General features: G+C 42.4%; 1 protein-coding gene across 1 annotated transcript in view; it reads right to left on the reverse strand.

The window, feature by feature from the left end:
• Positions 1 to 18,314, reverse strand: part of bnc1 (basonuclin zinc finger protein 1) — a 101,982-nt gene extending 83,668 nt beyond the window's left edge. The window contains exon 1 of the mRNA XM_085968848.1: positions 17,858 to 18,314. Within this exon, the coding sequence (XP_085824974.1) occupies positions 17,858 to 17,866 (9 nt within the window). The 5' untranslated portion in view covers positions 17,867 to 18,314. The remainder of the gene's footprint in view (positions 1 to 17,857) is intronic.
• Positions 18,315 to 21,198: the final 2,884 nt, after the last annotated feature.

Consider the following 21,198-nt stretch of genomic DNA (forward strand, 5'->3'; position numbering starts at 1 on the left):
CTAGAACACCTTAGGCACAGCCTCTCGCTCCAACAGGGGTTTCATGGGAGCCTTGTAAATTAGTTTTACTTCTCCTGGGAAGATCATCCTGCTCTTCCTACACTGCAAATACTGCTGGGTAAGTGATTTCCACAAGTTATGTTTCTGTGACTTTTATACCTATTCTATTTGCCAGCAACCACCGACTAGCAAAAGTAGCTGGAAGGCATAAATAATCTCGACGTTGCAGTCTGTAAAGTCTCTAAAATATAAATATTCATAAAGTCCTTTGTTCTCAGTCCACTGATGCACATCACCAGCATATATTCATTTATGGTGGATGCAGTCATTACAGTCTACAAGCTTCAACCCTCAGTAGTCCAGTTGCCCCCCCACTGTTTGAAAGCATAGTGGCCTGGATATGTCCTGGCAGAAAGCGTGCATGCCCAATTTGCTTTATTAAGACTGCGTACAACCTACTTCCAATTTTGGGTTCCAACTGTTCTGCCTAATGGCTGGGGACGACAATCTGGGAGACAAACAAGAGGTTCGCCCAGCTTCTGTCCCCATTGCTTTTCTCTCGAGTCCGTGTACCAGCTCCTGGTGTGCTCTATGTTTTCAACCTTTTCCAACAAAAGTACTGCTCATTACAAAACTAAGATAAGTTTAAAATATCCTAAAGGAAAATGTGTACAGCCATTTTGGAGACGAAGAAAACCAAATTTAGCAGGAAGAACAGAGCAGAGACAGTGTAGTAAAATAAGCATGTGCGCTAGGAATATTCAAAAAACAAATTACAGCAAGATAAAAATGAAGGCCAAGAAAGATTGGCCAAAGGGAATGTGGAGTTGTAACCAGTTTGGGCAGCTTGCATGAGGTGATTTCCTCTGGGCTGGGAGGTCCACCATGATGCTTTACTAAAATCCTGGAGATTATTCTGCAGACTTTAAGCAAGTTACTGCTTAGGATTGTGCTCCCTGATCAAAGCTTGGTGAGTCTATGCCCGCATGGCATCTGTAGTAGTTGCTCTCTACTTCTAATGCAAAGTAAGTCACCGAGCAGGACTTACGATTTCAGATGCATGCACCGTATAATTGTTCAGAAGGTGCTGTGGTGCCGACTGGAGCTGATGCCCCAAAAGTGGTTTTATTAATATCATCCATCCATCAGCATAAGAGATTTACCACATTAGACCTGTCCCAGAAAATGCAAATCGCTATGCATTTCACCCAAATATGCTTACACCCTAAATAGCCATTATGTGGTGTCAGCTGTGGCTCAGTTGGTAACACTCATGCCTCCAGGTCAGAAGGTTGTGGGTTCAAGCCCCACTCCAGAGACTTGAACGCAAAATTTACATTAACACTGCAGTACTGAGGGAGCGCTGCACTGTGTCAGAGGTGCCGTCTTTCGGATGAGATGGTAAACCGAGGTCCCGTCTACCCTCTCAGGGGGACATAAAAGATCCCAGGGCACTATTTAGAAGAAGAGCAGGGGAGTTCTCCCAGGTGTCCTGGCCAACATTTATTCCTCAATCAACATCACTAACACAGATTATCTGGTCATTATCACATTGTGGGACCCTGCTGTGTGCAAATTGGCTGCTGTGTTTCCTGCATTACAACAGTGACTACACTTCAAGTACTTAATTGGCTGTAAAGTGCTTTGGGATGTCCTGAGGCCAATTTGAGGTCGTGAAAAGCGTTATATAAATGCACAAGTCTCTCTTTATTTCTTACCACTGCCATTCTGGTCTCCATATTACAAAAAGGATATAGAGGCACTGGAGAAGGTGCAAAAAAGATTTACTACGAGGACACCAGAACTAAGAGGGTATACCTATCAGGAAAGATTGAACAGGCTGGGTCTCTTTTCTCTAAAGAGACTAAGGGGTGATCTGTTAGAGGTCTTTAAGATTATGAAAACGTTTGATAAGTTAGACGTAGAGAATATTTTTCCACTTGCGGGGGAGACCAGAGCTAGGGGCATCTCTCTCCACAGATGCTGCCTGACCTGCTGAGTAATTCCAGCAGTTTCTGTTTTTATTTTAGGCCATAAATATAAGATGGTCTCTAATAAATCCAATCAGGAGAAACTTCTTTACACAGTGAGTGGTTAGAATGTGGAACTCGCTACCACAGGGAGTAGTTGAGGCGACCAGCATAGATGCATTTAAGGGGAAGATAGATAAACACATGAGGAAGAAAGGAATAGAAGGATATGCTGATAGGGTGAGATGAAGAGAGGTGGAAGGAGGCTCATGTAGAGCATAAACACCGGGATGGACCTGTTGGGCCAGATGGCCTGTTTCTGCGCTGTAAGTACTGTGTAATACAGGAAACTTTCGATTAACCAGCCTCTAAATAACCGGAACGCTCTATCCACCGGCAAAATTCAGGAGTCGGTTCAGGTAACTTTTATTACTTTTTTTACTCCATTTGTTGCTGTGCAAGGGTGTGGCTGAAGATGTTGCTAAGCTACAGAGATGCTTGCAACTTGTGCCGATTGTTTTGAAGCTGTTGGGTTTGTTGCTTTATACGGAGCTCTGAGCTCCGTATCTTTTACTATAGCGTTCGGTTGTCCGGCATTGTTGATGAACCGGCACCACGTCGGTCCCGTCCGTGCCGGATACCAGAAAGTTTCCTGTACTATGCAATTGCTTTGGCACGTTAGTTTTTACAGTATGACAAAGGATTCAAAATGAGAAGGGTGGAATGTCGTCGAGTTTACTATGTCTATGACACGATCGATTTTGGCATCAGTTTCTGCATTATTGACAACGTACATGCATCACAAGAAAAAAGTCTAATAATTCATGGGAGGCATAAACCACTGGATCAAAGGCTTCAATATAAAGTTTCAATTCATGAATGTTAGTGAAGCTATGCAAAACATGGGAAACAGGTGGTTTTAGTGTTTTATGAGGCAGTGATACCATACCTCCCCACATCATCCAAACAACACTATCCATTCTTTTGCTGATGATTGTACTCAGCATTCATCAACTTCCTTCAAACTTCCACACATTCCAACCTGCAAATTCTGGGCCAATAAGCTGTGGGTATACGCAACATTTATAACACTTGAAAAAAACTAAAGTTTGCAGCAGTGGTGAATTTGGACATTATTGAAGATGATGGCAGTGCTGAAGGTATGAGATTTATTTTCTATAATGAGCTGGGGTCCTGCATCTCCCCTCCCCCTCTGCTCCACAAAACACTTTGAATTTGACACTTCATTTGATGCATTTTCTGACATTTTGGAAACAACTGTAATTTTACCTTTCAAGTCAAAAATAATTTCTTCTGGAAGAGTTACAGATATTTTAAGTAAGAAAATAGAGAAAGTTGTACAGACTTCAATACAGTACAACTTCACAGGGTAAAGTTAAAATCAAAGTGTTAACACTTGCTGGAGAATTGTCAAATGAACATCAGCATTCACAGTCATTTTTTGCCTTTTTGAAACAGTTACAAAGGTTTAAGTTCTTGTAACAGAAATAGAAATACAGTTTCATCAATGAAAAAGTGACAGAAATGCAGGACCAGGCACTGGGAACTGATTTTTTGTGCTTTCAGGTTGACCTGACTGCCTCCAATTTGGGGTTTACGATCTATTATGGTGGGGGAGTCCAGAACCAGGGGTCACAGTCTAAGGATAAGGGGTAAGCCATTTAGGACAGAGATGAGGAGGAATTTCTTCACCCAGAGAGTGGTGAACCTGTGGAATTCTCTACCACACGAGGCAGTTGAGGCCAATTCATTAAATATATTCAAGAAGGAGTTAGATATATTTCTTAAGGCTAAAGGGATCAAGGGATATGGGGAGAAAGCAGGGACAGGGTACTGAGTTTGGATGATCAGCCATGATCTCATTGAATGGCGGAGCAGGCTCGAGGGGCCGAATGGCCTACTCCTGCTCCTATCTTCTATGTTTCTATATTGATTATTAATATCACTCCTTACAGGGGTGTTGGCTGCTCTAAAGTGGACAGGACAGTGTAGGCTCTCTCTTCGTTTAATGCACAATGACAATTGGACGTCCACCAAGCACATGTAAGCAGCTTGGAATATTACAGATCATAACCAGCTCCAGGAAACTTTTTTTTATTTATCCGGCACCGACGGGACCGACGTGGTGCCAGTTCATCAAAAATTCCGGATAACCGAAAGCTATAGTAAAAGATAGGGAGAGCTGAGAGCTCCGTATAAAGCAACAAACCCTGTTGCTTAGCAACAGGTTCAGAACAATGGCCACAAGTTCCAAGCGTCTCTGTAGCTTAGCAACAGCTGCAGCCACACCCTTGCACAGCAACAGATGGAGGAAGGCAAGTAGAATATGAAGTAAAACTTACCTGAACCTACTACTGAATTTTGCCGGTTAACCAAGATTTCCGGTTATTTAGGTGCCGGTAAATCAAGAGTTTCCTGTACTGTGGCTCTCACACACACACACACACACACCCCTAGGGTCTGCATCACACTGTCAGCTAAATCACATTGATAATTGCCATGCCCAGATTTCACACCCTCAGTGACTACAACTACATTCATTCATTCATTTTGCAGTGCAATGGCTGAATTACTGCATCTTGATCTTCTCCAAGCCCTCCAATAGGACCAAACAATTTTGTGTCTTTCAATTCCTCAAGGTCTCTTCGTGCCTTAAAAGCAACTGCTACCAGCTCTTGCCATTGCTATTCCATCTTTACCACCCCCCTTCTTCTACCAGGATTCTTGGGGGAGCAGGGGGGGAATTTAACACCTCCTCCCCCTAGGACGGGCAGGACACTGGTGGGTGTGGAGTTAAATTGTTAAAAATGGGAAACCTGCCCCCCAACCCGCCGTGAACGTGCCTACTTCCAGTTTAACCGGGGCGGGTTGGGGGGGCAGGTGAGTCACCTGCTCTCAAGAGGTGGGTCAGTAATTATAATATGCTAATGATGCTCCATGCCTCTGACCTTGTCGGCCATTTGGATTTAACGCCTCCAGCACGGGTTACCGGGGCTCGGGAAACCCGGCAGCTAAAGGGAGGCGAGAACTGCCGGATCCAGCTGGTAATTACTTTCCCAGCACTACCTGTGGGCCAGGAAAAGCAGGAGCGCTTTCCCCGCCCAGCCCTCCAAGCAAACCTGCCGTGATTTTCATAACCGCCCCCCCCCCCCGCAATCCGATGTGTTTCCCCGCACCCCCCACCCTTCCCGCGATCTTCAACCCCCTCTCAATATGGCTGGCTGCCGGGTGGGAGAGTAAAAACATCTGAATGAGGTCCTGCCATTAAATTCAGCAGGAACCCCCGCCTTCCCTGTATTTCTGGGTTCCCCGGTTGCTGAGAGGCGCCCCCGCTCCCTCCCCGTCTCCTAGTAAATATCCGGTCCGTGGTCTCACTATTTTCTGTGACCTCAATTGGAACTCCAATATCTCCTCCATTCCTGAAGATGCTTCTAAGGAATTTGGTTGCCACTTTCATGCCAAACACTTTCTCCTTGACAGCTTCTGACTCTCTATAAAGCCCAAATCCATCGAAGGCTTGAACACAGCGTCCATATTTGGGAGGGCCCTTTTAACACCACCTTCTGCCCTCCTGAAGAGAAGACATGAAAGAGCTACTTATCCTGTTCTCACCTCGAGCCTACAACCTCTCTCATTCTGCTACTACTTTTCTTGACTTTATTTTAATTGTTATTGCTGTGGTCAGTGCTCTTCTCTTTAGCTCCTAATGTGGCTGAGTACACATCATTTCTCTTTACATCTCCACTGTGCGGAGATCAAGACTCATCACTCACGACCTATCTCCCTCACTCTCATCACAATCTTCAGGCTTTCCAAATCCAACCTTGGTGTTACTTAGTCATTATTTCCTGATTAACTTGTCCTTTTTGCTCTATTCAGTGTGGTGCTCTGGACCCTAGCACGAAGGGCCTTCACCCTTCGCCATGTTGAACTTTCCTGGCAGTCAATATGGCAGCAGGGGGGAGAATTTTTAGAGTAGGAACCAAGCCTGTCAAAAGATGTGACAATACATCTTTAATAAGACATTAACTTTTATTGTTGCTCTCTTTTGGATTAAACAATTTTGCAGTTTGGATTAATAATTGCGATCCTAGCATGTTTCTGACAGTATTCACATTTCTATGATTAATCTCACCGGAAGATTAATTCAATCTCAGGTTCCTTTTAATGCTTTAAAACCATTTGGTGAATATCAGAGCTCGAATCAACTAAATTGCATTCACCAGGTTATGGGTTTTTGGTCTTTGGGATAATTTATCAAAGATGGCAGAATTCCATATTAACAACATTTAATTGATAAGACTTTAAACAAATTAAGTACCAGCTGGTGGTGTTCTTTTGCAAGCTATGCTTTAAAGAAGGAAAGACTTGCATTTATATAGTGTGTTTCACAACCTCAGGACACCCCAAAGTGCTTTACAGCCAATGAAGTACTTTTGAAGTGTGGTTACTGTTGTAATGTAGGAAACACGGCAGGCAATTTACGCACAGCAAGGTCCCACAAAAGCAATGAGATAATGACCAGGTAATCGGTTTTAATGATGTTGGTTGAGGGATAATTATTGACCAGGACTCCTTGCTCTGGTTCAAAATATGCCATGGGATCTTTTACACCCACCTGAGACAGTTTAACGTCTCATCCTAAACAATCTACTGATAAAGTTAATTAAACCAATTATAAATTGTACTGAAAGACCACAGCTTCAATTAAATGGGACGTTTCTTCATTTTTGCATAAGGACTGTAGTTTACAGTATAGATGGAGCCTTCGTGAAACAGGAAAATTATTTGTATTGTACAACCATTCCTGGAAGTTTGGGAACACAAAACTCTTTTAGGAACAGAAAAGGGACAATCTGCAGATATAGAGACTCTGAAAAACTTCACTGAAACTACATTTTTTTCTCTGGGCGGTCAGTTAACCTGCAAATTCCGAGCAGCGAGTCTTAATCTGCAATAACAGCAGAATTAACGGTGCGTTTACTGCACTGAACTGATACCTTCCAATGTGCTCTGGATGTCAGAGAAATATGCCTACAACACAGTAGAAGGATGGGTTAAGGATGGGAGTGTTAACGAGGAGGGTACATACCACAGAAGCCAGAAAGTTAGGATACTGTGGGTTGACAATCTGCAGCAAGCACTTATTGTACTGTGGCCATTAATTAGGATTCCTCACAAAATAAACAGAATACCCTGCAGCATTTAAAGAACTGTTAACCATATGTAGGTACTTGCAGCTTTAATGTTTAATGATTTTCCCAAAAGTGTTGTAAATACAGTACGAGGCTATTTTGATCAAACCTATTCCCAATAGGCTCTATATTGAAGTACTGTATAGGCATGCAGAGCAGTTAACGTGAACTTATGGCAAAGTTGTACTTTCTGTAGCTCACAGTATCCTAACTTTCTGGCTTCTGTGGTATGTACCCTCCTCGTTGACACCCCCATCCTTAACACGTCCTTCTACTGTGTTGTAGGAGTATTTTTCTGTCATCCAGAGCACATTGGGCTGCTGCAAGACGTACTATCGCCTGCAGAAAATCAAATGCAGAAGTGTGGACGCAAGGATCGGTGATCTAAGGGAACCCCTGCTTTGAGCATCGCATCCCAGCCCAGCAGAGATTCTTCTAAAAACAATTTCCAAATCTGGAAGACCAACACGTTGATTCTATTCTGGTGTGGAAGTCTCCAGAAATAAAATGAGTGCAGCAGTGTAAAAATCAACTCCGAACATGTGGTAACACTTTTAATGCCTACTGTATTTGTCAAGCCAACTTCAATCATGACAACCTAAAACACGACTAAAAAAAAACCCATAAGTTGTGGTTCCAACTTTCAAAACAAATCTTGTACAAGTTATTTTTAAATGCATGAGGTAAAATGCAGTGACTCAAATATAAGCTTGTATCAAACTACAAATAAGTTTTGACCACTTCTGCTCTGTGATGATTCAACTAAACTCCTATAAGGTTAACAGATAGCTTGTAAGGTTAGTAAATACATCATAATTAACAATAACATGTGTACTTATTTTATGAAAAAATGGCATCAGCTTGGTATCATTTCTCATTGCTTTTCCTTTCGTTTCATTTTCAAGACGACATTTGCTATCGGTTACAGTTGTACAGACACAAGGAGCAAAGGAAAGAATTTTGCAAGCAAGGGAATTGGAAGGTCCGTGACAAAACATCCACTGCTAAAATACTGAGCAAGATTTATAAAGGGGTGACGGAGATTCATTGTCACATAGGCCAGAAATACCGAATCCCACGCTGCTTCAGATGACAGTCGCACCTTTAGTGAGTGGGAAAGAGCGGTCTGCCAGTGAGCCCACTCAGCACGGCGGGGCTGATTGCAGTGGAAGATAGGACACAGGCCAGACTGGTATTTTCCTCTCTCGTCTATTTATTTACATTCAGTTCCTACTCACTTCCTTTCTCACTGCAAATTTGACGCTTCATTTTATTGTACTCACTGTCTCTTTTCATAGAAATTTTAATCAAATAGGTCAGCTTTGCTCAGCTGATTGCAGTTTGTCCCCGAAACCCAAACTATATTTTTCTTTGCACACTTGGGAGAAAGGGAGGAGGGGGGGGTTAAAAAGTTCGCAACTGTGTTAGTGGATTGTTAAGAATATTTTATTAAAAATATGCTGCTGGATAAAATTGGACGGTCTGGATGTGGGATTCGATCCTGATGACTGGACTCTAAGATCTGGGATGGGTTTGATGTTTTGCACATTGGGGGATGGCAATCAGTGGTTTTACACACCAGCTGTGGGACAGTGGAACTAGCTGCAGTTATCTATGGGGGCGGGGGGAAAATAAAGGGAAAGAATCGAGACTTTTCCCTTCATTGATCTGACGGAAATTTAATATCAGTTTTTCTTAACATGGAGAAAAACATTGCTTTTTTCTTTAAAGTCCCATTTTTGATAATGCAGTGCAAGATCATAATTTAAGCAACTTAAAAGTAACCATTGCACAAACCGTATTTTAGCATGGATTGCCTGCACATTCTACGAGCGCCTTGGAGTGGGTTTTTTCCCCCTATATTAAAGGCGTCATATAAATGCAAGTAGTTGTTGTTCATAATGAATAATTTGAATAACATTATTAATGAAAATGTTACCACTTTACTGCTCTCTGAACTTTAAACAGTGAAATGTTTTTGCTGTATTCAGGAATCCAGAATGATCTACAGTCCCAGTTAATTCTGTAATTTGCACAGTTTTCAGCATCAATGATTTAAGAGGAAAAAATGCACCAGTGGTCGTCATATCTTGAAGTAATTTAGGCACTTGAAGGATCGGTTGCTGATATTTTTCAAACCACTTACAAGACACAGTTGAGTCTATTAAAAGGCAATAGCATGGTGTATGAATAAAAATTCCTTGTGGCCATTTAGAGTGAAAATTTAAAACCTTTAGAATGATGGATTACCTAAATTGTTCATATTAATAAGTGTCGGCACATGAGAAGTCTTAATTTACAGTACACTTAAGTATTTACAATATACAGTTTTCACCATGCATACAACCATAAGAACACCATCAAAGGCACACTTCTGAAGCATTCCTAACAATATTCGCCCCACACCCATAAGTAATAATCCTGACAATTTGTTTCCAAAACAAAAGATCATTCCCAATAACCTACGGGAATTTAGAAAGTGCTTTGTGTGAAGTTCAATCAAAAAGCTATACTGGCAAACCAAACTGTGAGAGTGGAAGGGACAAGAGGAGTTTGATTTAGAACATTTTCAATATAAAAAAAATCAAATAATTTCACTGTTTCATACCTTGCTACTGAACATAGTATTCAGCAGTATCAACAATCTGTCACAATGATTCTTCTTCTTACTAAAGGCAATGACCAACTAGTGACTATTTTCCTTGAAGGGGGGTGGAGGCAGGTTTAATGAAAACAACATATCATCCATGTGTATATGAATATTTTGTATGTATGTACATCATATAGATATATACACATGTACACTTTAAAACTGGCAATTCCCCAGTTCTAAAATGGACTCTAAGAATTTCATTGAAAACTGAAATGGTTACACTGAGACACTTGGTCTGACTTAAGATCTGGAGAGTGTACTTTGATCGAAGGGACTTGTTACTTCTACTCCTTTATGTATGACAGAGTAGAGGAAATTTAACTTTCAATTGTTCTTAGTAGTTAAAATAGGAGGAATGTTACGGAAAATGGAAACGCGACTGAAACAAGCCATTAACTCATTGTGTTCTAAGGTGTTAAGACTGTTAACATTTTGGTTGCTGGTTTATTTGAAAGAAATTGCTCAAGTTTAAAAAATGAGAAAATGTTCTAATTTGGATTCAGGCACACTCCAGATACATTTCCTCAGATGCAATGCAAAGGGATACGACCACAGACAAGCCCACACTCCCTGTGAGCCAAAAAGGTGACCATGTACACAATGTAATCTGGGACAGCAGGCTACTGGGTAATTGCGAGGAACACACTGGAAATAATATGGACCTCCACCATAATCTCCTAAAGGCTACCTGATAGCCCTCGATCTTATGAATTGCCTGATCGATTAGACATCTGCAGCCAGTGGTAGCAACTTGTGAGCAATAACCTGCACCATATCCACCTCCATATCTACTCTGTGGCCATGGATAATTTCTTCAAATATAACTAAAGACATCAGAGATGAAAAGGAACCCAAAGACGCCCAATTTCCATAACAATGAGCCATAGAATGTGGGAGCCCCAGTTCAGGTAATGTCTGGATGCCATCTGGACTGGTTGCTCCTGACCATGTTGTAACAATTTTAAAGTAATCACCATACAGGCCAGACACAAAGTCCCATATAGAAATATTAAAAATCTAGTCTTTTACAAGACAGACCTCCAATCTATCACAATCCATATAACTCAAGAATCTTTTAGTGCTCGTGAGTTTCTGTTCATCACTGCGGTGTTATTTATGGAGGGTGAATAGAGCTCCATAAGCAACGCCTACCTACATAACACAGAGACCTCGGAAGAGGGGCTGGACAAACTCAAACAGCCAACTCTTTTAAACAACCAACAGTTATATGTAACGTAAATCACTGATTGTACTGTACAGCATCTTGCCTACGCTTTGGTTTCTGTGACTCAATTTTATTTGTAAGTAACTCTTCGTAGTTGTTTGACCTGGTACTGATCTGGCTTTGTGAATATTTCCCATCACAGTTGGCAGGAGACACAGAGGGGATCCTACGTACTTCCATGAAGCAATTTACCATGAGCAATCTTAGCAGCTAGACCTGGGCTGTTCTATCTCAGTATGGAAGACAGTAATTGACTTGTGTTTCAGTTCATAAGAGACGCAGCCTACTTACACAAACGTTTAAGCCATACACACGGGTAACAGTCCAAACGGTAACAGTAAGTGGGGCCTTTTTAGGATTGAGTTGACTCCATGATGCTATAACCGGAGAATGCGCGATTGAAATCAAATCCATCTTCTGTCCCAGACTCAGTAATCAGATACCTGACCCAGGCAGCTCGGAGGTACCCCAGGGAACTCTTGATGGTCGGACGGTCAGTCTAACTCACTGATGGATCCTTGGAGGGGTAACCCTGTCACTGGGGGGGCTAGGATTCTTCAAACCCAGCTGCAGATAACTCCAAAAACTAATTTTCTACTGGGTACGGTGCTTCTGGCTAGACAAAAACAATGGGAAGCGCAATGTTCTCTGCTGGTAAGATGCATGACTAACTGGTTAAACTCCAGCACATTTGGGAGTCACTGCCTTGGATCTTGCCAAGCCATTCCTAAAGTTCTCTGGGATAAGGTAAATGGGGTGTGTCCCTACAAGGGAGTGTGTGCATTTTGTATCAGGCAAACTACTTGCTGTTGATTCCACAGCAGTGTGATGTAGAGATTAATCGATTTCCACATGTCAGACACCCAGCTAGATACAAACTAACTAGATTTTAACAATGCTAGCAATTGATCTTAGCGAGGAAGTGATAGTTAACACAATGGAGCAGTTTTCCTTTTATAGGCGCCTGCTCATAATGGAGAATCATGTGATTTTTCCAGCTCTGGGCCATTTTCATCGCCTGGGCAAGTTCCCGATGCAGACCCACCTCCTGGCGGGGCCTTGCGTAGGGTTACCAACTCTGCCTGGACATATTCCTGGAACTTTCATCACATGACCTCCTCCACTCCAACCACCCGTCATACAACCTTTTCCCCTATCTCCAATATTTTTTATAACTAATAAATGAAAGTGTTCACAAAAAAAATGGGGAAAAAAATGTTTTACGTCCCTATGATTTTTTTCCTGGATTGCTCACAGCAGTGTCCAGGAGATTAATCTTCATTCCTGGAGACTCCAGGGCAATACTGCAGGGTTGGCGATACTGGCCGTGCATCAGTAAATCAGCAGGAAACAGGGCCTACTGGCTTTGGCTGACGAACAGCCCGAAGATTGAGAATTTAACAAAGATGGAACAGCTGCCTGGAAGATCTCCAGCCTGGCCCCTGGTCTGCAGGTGTCCCGACACAGGCCCTTGCACCAAAATTCTTCAACTGCCCTCGTGCAGGTGCCACACCAACGGACGCACGAGCAGCAGAACGAGGTGGGCCCCCCCCCCGGAATGCCCATTCATGGTCACGCTGGCCGTGTGCCTACTCCCGGGGCAGACCCATCGACTTCAAAATAGGGGAGCCCCAGGAAATGCAGGGTACACAGTGGGGGGGGGGGGGGGGGGGTGAGACCTGGTGTAATCTTTCCACTGAGTCTGAGGAATGCCACAGTAAAAGGGAGCCCCTCCCTCCCTCCCCGCTGATATATCTACAGAGCCAACGCAAAGGAAACGTCTAAATATTTATCCTGCAGATGTCAAACCAGCGGATGAGTAACATTATAACAAATGTCATTATTGGAAGTGCAGCCACATCCCAGCCAATATTACAAACACATTTTACACCAATTAAAGCATCACATCCCATAATATTGATTAATGTATTTATGTGCTTTCAGAACAAGACAGTTCTCATGAGAAAAACTTAAGTGCATGTAATGGGTTTCAACTACTTACATAGTAAACATTTATTCAATTTGGCATTTAAATATGCTCTAAAATCAAAAATTCTGATTACAGCTTGTAATACCAATGGTTTTTAGTGAAATCAGCCAATAATTTATTAATTCCGGTTGATTTTTTCAGCATTCATGGTACCATAAATAAGCCTGGAACTCGTCCGCACAAATAATATTAACGAAAGATCGGTGCTGGGATGTGAAACATACTGTCGCAAATATACAAATGCAGTGACTGCTAAATAGTGCGCAATACTGTCAAGTCAGTCAGTGGTGTATTTTTAAAAAAAATCTAGCTTTATAAATATATGATAACAACTTGAATAAACCTTTGCCTTGGCTGGCAAACTATTTAAAGGATACTTTAGCAACTTGACATCGAAGCCACTCCATTGTGTAAGAGTGCGGTTGTTCACTTTTAGCCAGTATTGCCTCACAGCACAAACAAGGATGGTTAGAGAGCTTAAAATGGGCAATTAATTTTCTGCAATAGGTTTTCAAGTTAAAGAAACTGGGCTATGGAAACAACTCACCTGTTAGAATTCTAGGAGCAGAGGACTTAAAAATATCATCAGTTCTGCACGAATTATGGACGATTTTGATGCCAACCTCGAATATCAGGTCGTGCAGCGATGACCTCACATAAGACAGAAGCAGCATTGGGGGGAGGCAGGAAGAACTGGATTTGAGGACTGCATCAAAAGATAATGGAGCCTGCTCCAATTAAAATGAGCTTTTCTTGTATGTAAATGTCACTACTAAGATGGATCACTCATTTATATTAACGATAAATGTCGTTGCTCAATTGTTGTTTAAACCCTTTACTTTGTATTGCCACAGCCTCGGAATATACACCTCCATAAAGAGTTGTGCAATGGCAGAAAACAAAGTAGTCAAGGTAAACTCACAAACACTGAAGCTTTAATTCCACAGCTAAGACAAAAATTATACAAAAAGCAGAAGCCACAAACTTGGCATTACTTAACACTAATGTACATGTAATGATTTTTGTTAAAACAGAGACTGCATATATTCTGTGTTTGTTTCCAATGTAGTCAAACCACAATATAAGGTGTATTAAAAACGAGGCTAGGGATTGGGTGGTGCAGTGGGCTAGATACGTGCCTTACCCCTCTGCGATCTAGCTTAAACCCCAGCCCAGACCGATGGGGCGAATGTCTTCTGTCTAGAAGGCTACAAAAGTCCTATGTGACGTGAGCTTGGGTGGTCTCGGTCATCGTGGGTCCCAGCCCCAATACTGGTAGTTAGCGGAGGCGCTGAATCAGAGTGCTGCTGGTGAGTGAAATGGATAAAAACGTCACACGGACACAGTAAGGAGTGCACTTCTGAGCACTGTGGCTCAGCCACATTCATGGAGCAGACTGGTGGGAGCTTCACTTTGTAGCTGGCCCTGCTAGGTCTACACATGATGCTAACGCTGCAGTCAAATGGCGTTCTATTCTGCAGACAACCTCTCCTTAAGTGCAAAGTCATGGAAAAAAAGCATGATGGAACCAGTATGGGTACTTGAAGAATTAGGAAGGGAGGGAACATTCCACCCAAGGTACACTAAAAAATGTCCACAGCCATCACAACAACAGCTACTACATGTATTTCTGTAGACCACTGTACATTGTTTGAGGGTGAAGACCTGTACAATATTTAATTACAATCCGATCTAGGCCAATCTAGGCCATATTCTTCAATGTAAAATGTAATCCAATTATTGGACCACTCTCAAAAGTCTTGGCCCCAGATGTAAGGAAGAAGATTTCACATGGATATGTTTGACAACTATTGCAGCTGGTTATACTGGAGCAGTCCCCCCGCTTAATAAAAGTTAACGCAGCAATTTGTAAAACAAAGAAACGTAACCTTCCCTCAAACATATACATCAAATATTATCTTGCAAGATGTTTTAAACCACAGTAAGTAGTGGCTGGGGGAACACTGCCAAGTTACTGTAGGTCATAGGCAAGAACAGTTAGTAAGGCTATTTCACACAGAAAGACCATTGTATGTAACAGAAACAGGAGCAGTCAAACAGACAGGGCAAAGATACCTGTAAATGTAAATTTTGAAACAATGTTTAGGAGTCGCGATCAGACTGCAAATTAAACTTGTAAAGGAAATTCTGTCTCTAACCATAATAAATACTGTACCGACAGATTTGGGACACATGTTTGGCCATATAAATTATGTTCCTATATATAAAATGACTCTACCTTTTTTATTGCATTGACTAAAAAAATATAGAAACTAAAATGTAGATGGCTGTTCAGGGAAGAGGGCCGAAAGTACTGACCCTGAATCTTAGATTTAAAAATAACTAAAAATCATAGTATGTGCCTTCGCATCTCAAGACATTGCATCCCCTCACCGAGACTACCTGCGAGTGAGTCGGTGTCTGAATGGTTTCTCACACATTTTACAAATTGCAAATGGTACAGTTTACACCTGAAAGTTAAACTGGCAGAGATATTCCACTGACTCCAAATGATATGCAGCATGCTTTGCGAGTTTTTTTTAATACTTTTTATATTTACTCAAGATTTCTTTATTTTACAGTTTTGTGTGTCTGCATATCAATTTTAACAATGCAACTGTGAAAATTTCACTATCGCAGGCTATTCATTCACAGATAATTATTAAAACTACACAAAATATTTGATTCTTTTGTAAACCCGACAGTCTATTTTAAAGTAACTTTGATCATGGTTCAGACTGCAGTCTATGGTCTGCCTCAATCATCAGCTTGTGCGTTAGTCTTTTGATATTCAGCTATTTAGCAGCTAACACATTTGATAAATCAGAGGGGCGAAAAAAATCAAATACATTTTAGGAAACATTTTGATTTGTGCACCCTTTGATTATAACATATTATCAAGGATGCATTTTTATATTATAATTTGAACAAAAAACAAAAGAATCAGGATTTCACTTCTATTTCTTCCCTTTAATCTTGAACCTGGCATTAATATTTTGAGATATTTAAGCAAGTTACCTGTCTATGTAAAGTTGTATCCAGGTGGCAATGACCAGTTTTTGTTTTATGGCTTATAGGTCGATCTTGGGGTTTAATGTGCTTTAAATCCCCATACTTGCAATCTCTTGCTATTCAATGCACTTTAGTGCAGCCTATGCACAGCACAGTATTCAAATCGACTGCTCCGGCTTCAGCATTTTCTAACATGCTAATTGCCAAGCTTGCAGTGGTGAGATACCAGTATGGAAGCCTACAGAAATACAGTGTACAACCTATCAAAGGGGATTAAGTAAGAGCAACTCTAACCATCAATTTTTTTGCAAAAATGCCTGGGCATAAATTGGACAATATCATCTAATAACATACAGCCACAGGGCTTCTTACAGCTAAACTTACAGAAGCAAATTCACATCAGTAATAGCACATTTTAGCATAGCTAAGATCCATTTATTTAAGTAGGCTGTAAAACTATGCATATTAAACTAAATTAGACCTGCAGGTAGAACAGATGCATCTGTTTTGACTGAACAGATGGCGATTCATCGTTGTGCATAAAAAAGTTTCACTCTTTTAGCTCAGCTTAGCAAAGTTTTACAACAAAAAAATAAGCAAGGAGACAATTAAGAGCTTTCAAACCTAACTAAAACTTCAGCTGCCAGCCAAGAGCGAGTTAATCTCTCCGGATCCAATAATTGAGGTGTGCAATGGCAGTTAAGTAGGGACCCGATGTCTAGTTAATCTCGCGTATTTTACTGGCAATGCAGAGTTTATGGTTGCGATTCTGATGTGAAACCTTAGCCCAGGATCATTAGAGGTAAAAAAAAAATTAAAAGATGAAAACTATCACAGACAGCGAATAAAATGTTCAAAGCACCTAATAGAAAACTGAAATAACTTCACACTTGTCAAACCATTGTGCTTCTTGTGAAGTCACTGCAGGAGAGGCAATGTGCAAAAAAACCCCAGCAAGTTGTCACCTGCATCTTGCTCCTGCCACGATTGAGCTGTAAGAGTAAACACTCGGGAACAGGCAATCACACTGTGGCAGTGTTGTGGTCACAAAGAGGACTAAATGAGAAAAACATGTTACTACACAGCACATCAGAAAGTTTAGCTAGGAGCTATGGGCTGATTAATATCAGATCCCCCACTCCTCCCCTTCCCAGCCTCTCTTGATGATCTTGTCACATCTGGCTGACAAATCCTTACAAGCTCATCCAGAAGTAGAAGAGCGCAGACTGCGCTGCAGGACAAGCTCAGGGAGTTTAGCAGCAGCAAAGCACATTCTGTTGCCTTACCATGAAGCTGACTGGCTCCGGCAAACGGCGAGAAAAACACACACATACACACAAAGAAAGAAACGCATCTCGCCCCAAGGGCCTGCTGCACAATTTGCAAAAATAAAGACACAACACACAGTCGAGTCGCTTCACTGGGAAGACAGATAGTTACAGGCCAAAGAACCGCCTCGAATGAGTGCGAAAATACCAACGGAGATATCGCGCTTCGGAATAGGTCAGTTATTATCGATGACATTTTTCCACTGCATTTCAATTGAAGTATTGTTCCCTTGTAAGCAATTTTCTCCAACACGCGAACGCACAGCAGCGAATTCGAGCCAGAGAGTTAATATTAAAGAATCAACTAGATCAGGAAAGAAAGATCTTGTAACAAGTTGTCCTCTGCAAGAATCAACTCGTTCACATTTACACGAAGTTCTTTCGAAAGATAAAGAGCACCTCACACATCGAAACTTTCACCCCTCCCAGATAGGCAGAAAAAGAGTTAAAGCAAACGACTTACTTCGGACATTGTCAGCAGTGGTCAATCTCCACAGCTACCACGCAGTTTGCCATTCCTCGCCGATTTAACGAGATTTGCATCCGTCCTGCCTGCCTGTACAAGTCGCCAGCAACGTGTCTTTCTGGTGTCTGAACCTCAGCCTTGGTTCCTGCTCCGACACCGCACAGGGGAGTGGAATGAGATCCACCCACTTGGTGTTCTCCGGAGTTCAGGGGAGGGGAGTGGATCTCCCGCTCACCTCCAGAGAAAACTCTCAGCTCCCTGCCCCAGCCGGGTGTGTTCTGAGCATGCCCCCTTCAGTCACAGGGCAGCTGCTCCAAGCAGGGAACGACAATGATCGTTCACACACATCTGATCAAATAGAACTGCAAGGGGCTCTTTGGCTGCTTCGACGTCCCACGAAATGCAGTCAGAGCAGATTGTACCTCAGCCCTGTCTGCTGGAATGACATATCAATGCAGCTATTTTCCGCTTTCAGAAGAAAAAAACCCTGCTCACTGTAACAGACACTGGCTCCCTTTTGGTTCACATCCACATTAACCCACACTGCCTGTTTTAAAATAACTTTTTTTAAATGTTGCATTTTCATTTATTAGATTAATCTTTTAGAAGAAAAGCATCGCGATAAGTTTTAACCTTTGGACTTTTTTTATTCTAGGAATGCAAGAGGAAAAACTATGCCTTTTAAAAAAAAAATTAATAATCTTAATTTATCATGCAATCACTGACGTGTGAGCCAGGGATAGAGTGATGTATCCCACAGACTGACGCGTCTTTCCTTTGCTGTTCGGGTACAGTAAAATATTTACAGACCATACATTAGCACATATGTAATGTCAAGCCAAATGCATGTACACGCAACAATAGTTCCACACAGGTAGAAAGCCTGCCTAACACCGTCCTAAACAACTGCAGCCTATCAGACCTGTTTGTAAGTGCCAGAGAAGATCTGACAGCACTGTGCAAATACTTGCAGGTTAAGGCTAATGTATCGAATAGCAGAGCAGTCACTTACTATGGGGTGTGTTAGCATAGCCATGCTTTGAGAAGATGGTGTGCTAACAGTGAGGAGAGCACACACTAAGCAGGAGACTGCCCTACACGTTTTGTTTGCAGTCTGTCGCCCTTTATGGGTCTAATCTCTTAGCAGAACGGGTGAAACGTCAATGGAAAGGCTGTAGTGTTTACTCACCCCTTCATTTGAAGTTTCGGAAAGGCAGCACTTTCCTATTGTCTGCTGAGTTAATCTCCCGCATTTAAAGGCAGTCATTAGGAGCGCCCTGGCAGTCACCTCACGGCTGTTCTGGGTGGGTGGATGGCCCTCACTCAAAACAGCTTTTTAAATTCAACTGTAGCACCAAGAATGGAAAGGACTTTGCATTTACATAGCACCTTTCACAACCTCAGAACGTCCCAAAGCACTTTACAGCTAATGAAGTACTTTTGAAGTGTATTCACTTTTGTAATGTAGGAAACGCGGCAGCCAATTTGCACACAGCAAGCCCCCACAAACAGCAATGTGATAATGATTGGATAATGTGTTTTTTTTTAGTGAAGTTGGTTGAGGGATAAATATTGGTCAGGACACCGGGGCGAACTCCCCTGCTCTTCTTCAATAGTGCCGTGGGATCTTTTACATCCACCTGAGAGGGTCGATGGGGCCTCGGTTTAACGTCTCATCCAAAAGGCAGCACCTCCGACAGGGCAGCACTCCCTCAGCACTGCACTGGAGTGTCAGCTGGATTATGTGCTCAAGGGTCTGGAGTGGGACTTGAACCCACAACCTGCTGATGCAGAGGCGAGAGTGCTGCCCACTGAGCCATGGCTGACACCTAAGTTAATGCACATTAGCATCAACTGCGTGCTTGCCACACTTCAAGTGCCAGACATATATATAAATATATAAAAAGGGCAAGCCAGTCATTTCCTGTTTTCTTTTCTCATCTTGATAACCTGGCCTCTCCTCAAGGGCAGAAGCCAGGAATTTACACGCAGCTGCCATCCTACAGGCACATCCATAAGCAAATAAGCTCTAACTTGCTGCTAGATGTACATGTTCTGACTATTCCCCCACAAGGAGCAGCCATGTCCTTAAAGGGACAGGCCAGGTTAAATACAGCTCTGCCTTAGCAGCCAAACATCACAACCATAGACTACCCACAAGCAACGCCAAAGGAGATCAGCTAGCAATTTAAATTTATGCCAAGTTATATAGACTAGAAAGATGTGATTTGAAGCACTGTCTGGGATCAGTTATCCAGTCTCAGCAAATGCAGTGGTAAGAAAGACTTGCATTTATATAGCGCCTTTCATGACCTCAGGATGTCCCAAAGCACTTTACAGCCAATGAAGTACTTTTGAAGTGTTGGAATGTAGGAAACACAGCAGCCAATTTGTGCTCAGCAAGCTCCCACAAACAGCAACGTGATAATGATCAGATAATCAGTTTTATTTATTGATGTTGGTTGAGGTATTAATACAGGCCAGGACACCGGAGAGAACTCCCCTGCTGTTCTTCAAAGCAGTGCCATGGGATCTTTTATGCCCACTTGAGGGGGCAGACAGTGCCTCGGTTTAACGTCTCCATCCAACTGTGCAGCGCTCCCTCAAGTCTGTGGTGTGGGACTTGAACCCACGACATTCTGACTCAGAGGTGAGGGGGGCTACCAACTGAGCCATGGCTGACATCTTAAGAGGTAACTGTAGAGGACTCCAATTGGCCTGAGTGTCCCTGGGTTTAAGGTGGTATGAACCGTCCAGGGTTGCTGCCCCTGACTGTTGTCTAGCGACCCGTGCTGGACATGTGGATAGCTGGCGAGGACAGAATTGGGCTTGGCTGCGATGGACCCACAGTCAAAAGCCTGCTGGTCTCAATTTCAGGGGACACGTGGCCACTTGGTGCAAGTAGCTGCTCCCTGCATGTTCCTGACGATTTAAACATTAGCCACTGGGACGGGAGCTCGGAGCAGAACTGAACTTCCAGCCAGGCAGTGTGACTGGGCCCTGCTGACTGGCTAATGGCTAAAACTCAAACTCAAGCGGGTAGCTGCGGGCTAAGTGCTTCCTAATGCCTGGCATTTATTAGAGAACCCATTCTTCATGTGGATTTCCATGGGTTGCAGATCTGCCAAGTTTTTCCTTAAAACATTGAACAAACCAATGCAAATATTCTCAGGAACCAAAAAAAAACCTCACAAAAAGCATAGCTCTGACTTAATACAAAAATCAGTGCACTCAAAAAAAGAAATATTATGGCAATATCTAGCTTTACAGAACTCTACTGAATTAGTATTCATCAGTTACAAACAAGCCTGCCCCATTAGTATAGGAGAATCCGGCCT

Source organism: Somniosus microcephalus, chromosome 27 (genome assembly GCF_052327205.1).
Source record: "Somniosus microcephalus isolate GS21.2 chromosome 27, FLI_Smic_1.0, whole genome shotgun sequence".
NCBI lineage: Eukaryota > Metazoa > Chordata > Chondrichthyes > Squaliformes > Somniosidae > Somniosus > Somniosus microcephalus.